Below are 8690 nucleotides of genomic sequence, written 5' to 3' on the forward strand. Positions count from 1 at the left end.
AAAAAAAGTAACTCCAAAGAAACAGAAGACGAGTCATCTACTCCTTTTTATTCCAATGCATAATACATGTAATATGTTAATGTGGTCTGAATGTGTTGAGCAGTTTTCACCCAACAAGTGTGACAGTGTTTTACAATAAATAAGCCACACTCACTAAAGACAAAATATCTAAAGTCCAAGTTGTCATACTGATTTGTTATGTGCATTAAATCTCTTACAACTCTGAGGATAAGGCACGTGACGCAATTTAAAAATAGATGTATACACAGTACCTAATGACAAATACATCAATCGAAGCCCACAAACGTTTATTTCACCTACAACACACTCATGTGCAAAAGGCTCGCTCTGGGCTGAAGCATAGTGAGGAAGAGGAGGGGAGTCGACTGAGGGTCAGGGCCTCTCATTATCTTCTATTCAGTTCACCCATTTGGTCCTCGCGCTTACACCTACAATTCAAAAGTTCCTAGATAAGACGGAGGCTGCAGCTGCATCCATAAGCATCTCCACTTTCCTTGCAGGAGTTGGACATCACAGGGGGCTGAGTCGTGTGGGAGCCCCAGGAGAGACGGGAGGGTCAGGTGAGGAGACGGGCTTACAGTCCTCCGCGTTTAGCTTTCCTCGCCTGACGATAACCCGTCGATCTCGTCCTCATCACCGCCAATGGCCATCCAAAAGGCTTTTGCCACCTGGAACACACATTCAATACTTACAGGCAGACTGAGTTGACGTCGGAATTAGAAATACCCTACACACGTTTCTAATTTAGTCTCTTTCATGTGCTCGGATTAATGAACAAAGATGCAACTGCTTTAAAGTGCTCACCTTTTCTGCATGTACTTTTCTCTGCTCGTGAGGTAAAGAAGAAGCTTTATCTGCAGGTTGAAAGTTAGAGAAGACAAATGATCTGCAGTTCTGCACCCAGACGTGTATTTAACCTCTACAACAAGAGGAACATTTCAAATAAGTTGGGCTTTTATTTTTCCTTTCTCAACTACCTTTCATCTCCTTTAATTTGGTGAAGAGCCGCTCAAAGTTATCCACATCTGCATCTCCAGCTGTGAGATTGGCCAGTTCCTGAATGTCCAAATCAGTCATTGCATCTGCGGGAATCAACACAATTATACACACAAGTGATTAGGATACCGATAGGACTCACAAGGGCCAGGGGAGGAAAACAGATTTAATTTCAAGATGTTCACTTACCAACCACTGTGTCCTCCTGTGCGCCTCTGTTTGTATTCTCTTCTGTATGGTTGACTTCTTCATTAGGAGGTGAGCCCTCTACTGGCAAACTGGAGGACTGCCACAGGAAAGAGGGAAAGGGTGAATGACTTATAAATATAAAAGGAATTAATTCAGTAAATGCAAATAAATAAATACAAAAAAAATCACTGACTGGTGGATCTTGGCAGTTGCGTGGGTTGTTGTGTCTGGACGCCACCAAACTGCTCATCAGACCAAAACCCTGATTGTGTCCTGAAGGGCAGAGATGTTATGAACCGTCACGTATTACAGCACAAACAAATATTAAATAATAATCCCAGCCGTTGATCCATCTCACCATCTTTCATCTCCACACTGGTCCACACATTCGCATTCAGAGCCTGCACGATTCTCTTCACTCCTGTGGACTCTGGGAAGTCGTCTGACGAATTCAACAGCGAGTGAGAATACCAACACAACAAGTAGCATCAATAACTTGATCATGTCTTTTTTTACTTTATTTTCATTTCTTTGGATGAATAGATGGTGTATGAAGCTCACCATCTTCATCTGGCAGCTCCTGTGGATTGAGTTCAACAAGCTCAAAAGCATGACCCAAACACCACTGTTGTGCCTGATGTCTGCTGATGCCTAGAAAACAAACAGAGAACTGTGAAACTGACCCGCACCGTCCTGCACAAAATGACTCACACCAGAAAGAGTCAGTGAACCAACCTTTGTCACAGACTCTGTCGCACACCAGAATGAGCACCTCCGGGGCAAGATCCTCCACGATTGGTATCCAAGGTTGTAGCTTTTCCAGTCCATCTTTCTAAAAGTACCCAAGCGCCCATATTTAATGTTAAACAACTATACATGGATGTGCGACTGATGTCTTCTAAACATTCTCCAGTCACTTACTGCTGAGCTGTCAAAAAAAGCAATGAAAGCCTGCATGGACTGGGCGATCTCTGATGACATTTGAAAAGTACTTGGCACAGCACACAGCCTCACGTCGGCGGTGTAATATTTGTTGTTGATGGTCCAAGGATACCAGGTTACCGTTTCCTCTTGTTTGATTGGCTCAGGCAATGTCTTTGTGTTGAGGATGTCTGAAACAAAAACAAATGAGTCAATCTTCAAACTCGTCAAAGTATTTATTTATCAATCTACTATTTAGAATGTTTCAAGGTTCATTTAGAAGATTAGTGTTTGGTGACTCAACAAGCAGTATTTTTTTTTCTAAGTACACTTGCACATCGGCTTTGAAGGGACTTTGCAGGGAGGTATTGACAAATATGTTGGTGAATGGCACCAGGAATCCTCTGTGGAAATGGACGCAAAACTTTTAACTCACACCAGGTTATTGCAATCAGAACCAAAAACAAAAACAAGAGGCGCTTTATGTTTAAATCAGTAATTATAAAAAGCTAATAATGTATTGTAAACAAAATGAGTGAATTTGAAGTTCAAATCCGGTTTTGTAAAAAGGGTTCTACATTTATGTACAAAGCAACAGAACAACATCTAAAAGTCTGGACTGAAGTGGCTTAAAAGCTCAGCCTCATTAGATTTAAGTGTATCATGTATAAATACTCTTGATCCAATTTCAACCAATACTATGCTGCAAAAAGGTCTTTCTGTTATGTCAGCGCTTATCTCTTTTATTAAAGCAGGCCAACCAAATGGGATACATTCTGGGGGTGTACATTGACGATAAACGGGACTGGATGAAAACACTGAAGCCCTTTACAGGAAAGCAGAATATTTCTTTTAGGCAGCTGAGGTCCTTTAACATCCGTGGCACTATGAAGGTGTTCTGTGATTCTCTAGTTCTATATAACTCCTCCCTGTAAATAGTGTTTGCTGTGATTTGGTTAATTTCATCCTTTAGTCACAGTAAAGCCTGTAATATTACTATTATTTGTTATTTCATTTTACTTATTTGATATTTCACTTTCTTTTCTATTAATACTGTGTGGAGCAACACAATACAGTATTTCTATTCTATTCTATTTAACCTCCCAATTCCTTGAGAACACAATGTGATCTTCATACAAAACACATTACAGTTTATTGGCTCTCGTTGCTGTACAATGTATATGATTTATAGTTAATTCGACCAAAGCCTGACAATGAAAACGTTTAACAAATGTATGAACATCATACAAACTAGTTATAACCAGTTATTATTACTAACACGTAGGCACCTGCTAATGACAGCTACATTCAAGTTAGCTTTGCTTCACGTTCGCCGCCACGCAAATTCATGTATTGGATTGAACTCACGTTTTATCAGCTCTTCTTCTTTAAACTCGCTGTCACAGCTGGTGACAGCCACACATGGGATGGGCATCTCTGTGTTTTCCTCTGTTTCTGACATCTTCAATCCAAACAAACAGAAAGATTCACCAGCTGTTAGCTTAGCTTAGTATCGCTAGCCACCGTAGATGACCTTTCAACTCTGACCGCGTGATGATCACTTCCGGGGCAACGAGGAAAACGCTTTCTTATCAGTTTTCTTTTCTTCGTTTCTTTTCTTTTTTAAATACGCATTAACTTGTTTAATCCAGAAAGGTTTTCCCCCGCTAAAATAAAGAATATAATTTTTTATTTTTTTTTCGTTTGTTGTTGTTTTTTGTTTGTTTTAAAAATTAGGAATTGAACACAATAATGTTTCTATATGAGCTGTGTTAATTTGATAATGTTTGTGTCTCAAGCTCATTCACATTTTGTGCCAACAAATACACCTTTTTCTTCTAATGGGTTTCTTTTAATTCGGATGCCCCATGGACGCCTCCCTCGGGAGGTGTTCCGGGCATGTCCCTCCGGTAGGAGGCCTCGGGGCAGACCTAGGACACGCTGGAGAGACTATGTCTTTCGGCTGGCCTGGGAACGCCTCGGGGTCCCACCGGAGGAGCTGGAGGACGTGTCTGGGGCGAGGGAAGTCTGGGCTTCCTTGCTTAGACTGCTGCCCCAGCGACCCGGCCCCGGATAAGCGGAAGAAAATGGATGGATGGATGGATGGATGGGTTTCTTTTAAAAACATTTCAATGAGCCATGTCTGGAACTCTTTTTTGCGAGTGTGTCAGATGGGAAGTTAGGTGACAGTGATCTAGTTCGGGTTGTAAGACTGTCCACTGGCACAACAGTGGACAAATGGAACTGATGCAGTGGTGGTTCAGTGTCCATGCCAAAGCTGGCTAAAAACTGCGATTCTAACAATCATAAGTTCACAGCCAGCCACACTGAATGATTCATCCATCCATCCATCCATTATCTCCCGCTTATCCGTTTCTGGGACGCGGGGGTGGCAGTCTGAGCACTGTCACCCAGATCACATTGCACCGATTAAGAACCTTTCCTGCAGGTGGTGAGCCCACAGGAAGACACTGAATGATATGGATCTAATAAACTTTGCATGGCAAGAAGTTTGCGGTGTGAAAATTGCACAATGAAAATGCTAGCTGAATCACAGCCTACGATGTGCGTGGGTTGATGTGAATACATAAGAATAAAACGTTGGAAAGGTGTGCCATACATCCTTGAAAGATAAACTAGTGAAGCAAGAACAGAGGTCTTGCTCTTGTGGCATTTCTGTGTTTGAGGAGAAATCCCCTAAAAAAGGAAAAGGAGGAGAAAATTGAGTTGTTGTTTTTTTTACACGTTTTGTCATTTTAGCATTTATTTGGGTTTAGTGCCACTGTCGCGCTGATCAGTACATCATTTTGTAATGCATTTCTATTGGTTAGTGAGTTGACGTAGGTCACACTGTCAGATGATCACCCTGACAATCTCAGAATTGTTTTGCAGGTGGTTGCAAGACTATGACAATAACCGTCCTTGAATCTGTCTCACAGTGAAACATAGGACAACTGAGTTAGAGCCATTACCAAAGATATTGCCACAACTCTGTCTTGATTCTTAACTTTCATCTGGCACGGCCGAAAATTGCTCAGTGTGTCTCGGGCTTGACGACAGGGTGATACTAAGCTTGGCAAGATTTGTGTAAAAAGTGGGGCGGTGTTAATGGCATCATGTGATCCATGAAAACATTGGGCTTGTGCAGTGTCTAACTTCTTGTCTGGTAGCACCAGTCAACACCCATAACAACAACACCCTTCAACGGGTTCTGTAACGCAGTGGGATCTCCAGGCCTTTTAAGCATGACTAAATTAGAAAGGTGTAGAATTCAAGTTTGACAGGTTTTACTCGAGATGTTCTGGTTTACCCCTTCATTTTTCAGGACCACACAGCAGTCTTATGTTAGTAAGCAATTTAAGGTTGGGAGGCATTTGGACATTGCCAGAAACTTTTACAATTAAATTAAACCATGCTTAAAACTCAAGATGACTGCAAATTCATTTATATTTGATGATTGAAATAAATTTCAGACTCTAGAATATCCAAAATTAGGCAGAATTATTTGCAATAATATGCATTTAATTTGGTTAACAACATCCATCTGGAAAAGTAAGTTTTAGGTCTCCAAAGATGAGCTCTCACAAATGTGGTCCCAGCAATTGTTCAGCAAATTGTATGGCTTTTCTTTTAAACAGTTATCCCATTTGAAAAGAAAAGGTTTATTTGACAAAACATGCAATGAGGACATTTTTGTTCATCCAAACACCTTCATCATTCATAATTCTGAAACAGGAAATTGTTGATGTCAAAAAATACACACTTGGAAGATCACAAGGCATCACATGATAGAAGATATGGTCACTGTGAAGACTATGGCAGTTGTAGTCCAAAGTGTTCATAGTGTGTGACCAGAGTTTCAGGTGAGGTTGTCACCAGGACTCGTGCCTATATGTTTGACACCCCTAAACTACAGAATCTAAAGGCATGCATTAAATTCTTAGGTTTCAATCTGTGCATGTTCTGTTCTGTCCAGTCCCTCTGTAGTTTTTATCAGTGTACTCAAACACATGGGACACCTGCAAAGGGTTAGGGTATGTAAGGTTTACTGTTTATTCAAAATAAACACTGTCGGCTTGATGTTTCACAATGGTGTGCACTAAACATGTTCATAGATTCTTTTAGGATTGCTGTACGTTTCTGCAAAACAATGGTTTGTTGTCTGTCTGATTAAATTGTATATATGGGGTGATGATGGCTGCACGGCCAGACAGATTTCACATTTTTATTTACTTCATACCAATTCTTCAAAGTATATTTCATATCTAATTTGCAAACGTTAGTCTCAGAATTGAAAAAGCCACAAATTCATACATCTTCAACTGCGATTTATTTATTTATTTATTTATTTATTTATTTATTTATTTAGTCTTTTTACAATGATATATTGATTCCTGGGTCTCTGGTCTTTATTGATATTAATTGTATGTACAGCAAAAAACATCATATCATACAAAACATTACCTGTGAAAGACCTGATTAATAAGTATCCCGAGTATCTGCTCTAAATAAGATGGATTGGTTATCATTGCTCTTTTGCCTGGGACTCACTCCTTTAATCCTCAGAATGGACACTTTATGCTGCAGTGAAGAGTGATGATGCTGGTCTGCATTAATGGATGCTTCAAGCATCATGCTCAGACAGACGGTGACATAAAGGTCACCTGGCTTAGCGGTGACATCCAGCACTTGTCACAGCAAACAAATTAATCTCTGCAAAGGTCGGCATTAGTTTTAGATATATTTTACACTTTCTTTTCCGATGTGTTTTTGGAAATCTGTACCTGACATTATAGAAATAGAGGCCAAGACTGTCAGTCTGATGTAGGAGAGATGGAAGCGCTGGCTGAAAAAAGCAGAAAGCAGCAGATTGCAGCACATCAGCATTCTTCTAAAGAAACAGGCGCCTGATTGCTGTGCTATGGGCTACTGGTTTACAGCTGTCTCAAGACAGAAGTGGGTACCTGGTCCAGCATGCCAATAAGACAGCCGTAGCTTCCCCAACTGCTAACCACTGGCTCTCTGCCTGCTGCCGCCTTGTGCATCTCCAGCCAGCTCTTCTCTGCTCTGTACCCATGCCAGGGACTGAGCGTTTGCATTTTAGCAATTTCACAAAAGGTCCCACCTTTTCCCAACGCCGTCTGAAACAGATGTGTGCCTTTGAGGGGAGAATCTCCCAGCACCTGGCTCCTACCTGTGGTCTGTCAGAGAGCTCAGTGGTCTGAGGAGAACGAAGGAGAGGACATTAGGTGACAAGTCTGCAGGAACATAAACTTTGTGCCTCATGAGTGGTGAAACATCTGAATATATTCAGGAGAAGAAAAGACGATGTCACATTGAATGTGTCTGCTCATTTATCTTAAATAAGGATATTTATTGTGACATGTGTATTGATAATGTTTAAGTTGGACTGAAGGGAAATCCTCTGTGTTTTATTGAGTTCAGAATAATCTTTATAATAACCTTATGAATCTACAATCTTTTATCTAATCACTAACAAGTGCATAATTTTCCATAAGAAGTTATATATTGTCTCTAAATTTGCTGTTTATAATAATTTCGACTTTCTCAGCTTTCATCCTCTCACAAAGTAGTTTTTTCCTGTTTCTTTGAGTGAGCATTAGTAGTGTTACATGCTGTATTTGCAAAAAATCTCAAGAGAAGGACTGAAGCTCTAGCTGTTGCGTGAATATGTTGCATTCAGAACTATAAACTTGCTGGTTCAATTTGTTAAATAAAGCATTGACTGTTTTTTTTTTTTATATCGACAACAAAAGGGAATATAAGGTGCTTTGGTTTCATTCATATTGAGAATAAACTTTGAATTTATACAGTTTTTTATTGTAGCACACTATGAACTGCTCAGTATTTATTACACCTGCAACTCTTTTATAGTAAATATGCCAGAGTCTGCCATGTATTTATGGCTGAGTATGTTAAGTTGTTAATACATGAATAGATCAGTGAGTGTAGGGTACCTATATATTTTGTAAAATGCGCATTCTATGTTATTTTTTAATTGTGGATCTCAGAATCTGCCTCATTTATAGGTTCAGAGTGTGTTTTCTGCAGTGTTTCTCACGAGAGTTTGGTTAATTCATTGCGACATAACAAGAACAATAAAAGCATTCAAAATTGAACATTTGTCCTAGAATAGTCAAAGGCTCTCTGCTGACGCTGCGGGGACAAAACAACATCACATCCCAGTTATATTGTATGTGCAGAAAACAAGGAGACAGATGAAGAGACGTGTCAACACGCTGGGCATTCATCATCGGAACAGAAATGAGGTTCATTTCTGTTATGATGATGAATGCACCGGGAAACTGCTTGGTCAATATTTATATTACTGTGATTGGATCACTGAGACAATGCCCCATCTAATATTCAGTGACAAACTTTGACATTGTCATAATCACTTATTTAGATTTTCTTGAACACATTAACCTTTGCTCTCCTGGTTGTTCTGTATGTTTCGAGGTGATTTAGATTTCTTACTGTCATTTAGACACATCGATAAGAAGAATTTTTGAATCGTCTCTATTTATTTTACCCTCAGTGCC

General features: G+C 40.0%; 1 protein-coding gene across 3 annotated transcripts; it reads right to left on the reverse strand.

Moving 5' to 3' along the window:
- Positions 1-27: 27 nt before the first annotated feature.
- aagab (alpha and gamma adaptin binding protein) lies at positions 28-3687 on the reverse strand. 3 transcript variants are annotated; one of them, XM_080475411.1, is made up of 10 exons: positions 3496-3687; positions 2128-2318; positions 1942-2038; positions 1768-1857; positions 1565-1648; positions 1400-1479; positions 1207-1303; positions 999-1103; positions 826-875; positions 28-689 (listed from the first exon to the last, which is right to left on the reverse strand). In XM_080475411.1, exons 1-10 carry the CDS (start codon positions 3587-3589, stop codon positions 612-614), a joined length of 966 nt encoding a protein of 321 aa, XP_080331537.1. In that variant the 5' UTR covers positions 3590-3687; the 3' UTR covers positions 28-611. The 3 variants fall into 3 exon arrangements, with proteins under 3 accessions (XP_080331537.1, XP_080331538.1, XP_080331536.1); XM_080475412.1 differs by having other exon boundaries at positions 2221-2318; positions 3496-3680; XM_080475410.1 differs by having other exon boundaries at positions 1768-2038; positions 3496-3680.
- Positions 3688-8690: the final 5003 nt, after the last annotated feature.

This window comes from Lipophrys pholis (genome assembly GCF_963383615.2).
Source record: "Lipophrys pholis genome assembly, chromosome: 11".
NCBI classification, from domain to species: domain Eukaryota; kingdom Metazoa; phylum Chordata; class Actinopteri; order Blenniiformes; family Blenniidae; genus Lipophrys; species Lipophrys pholis.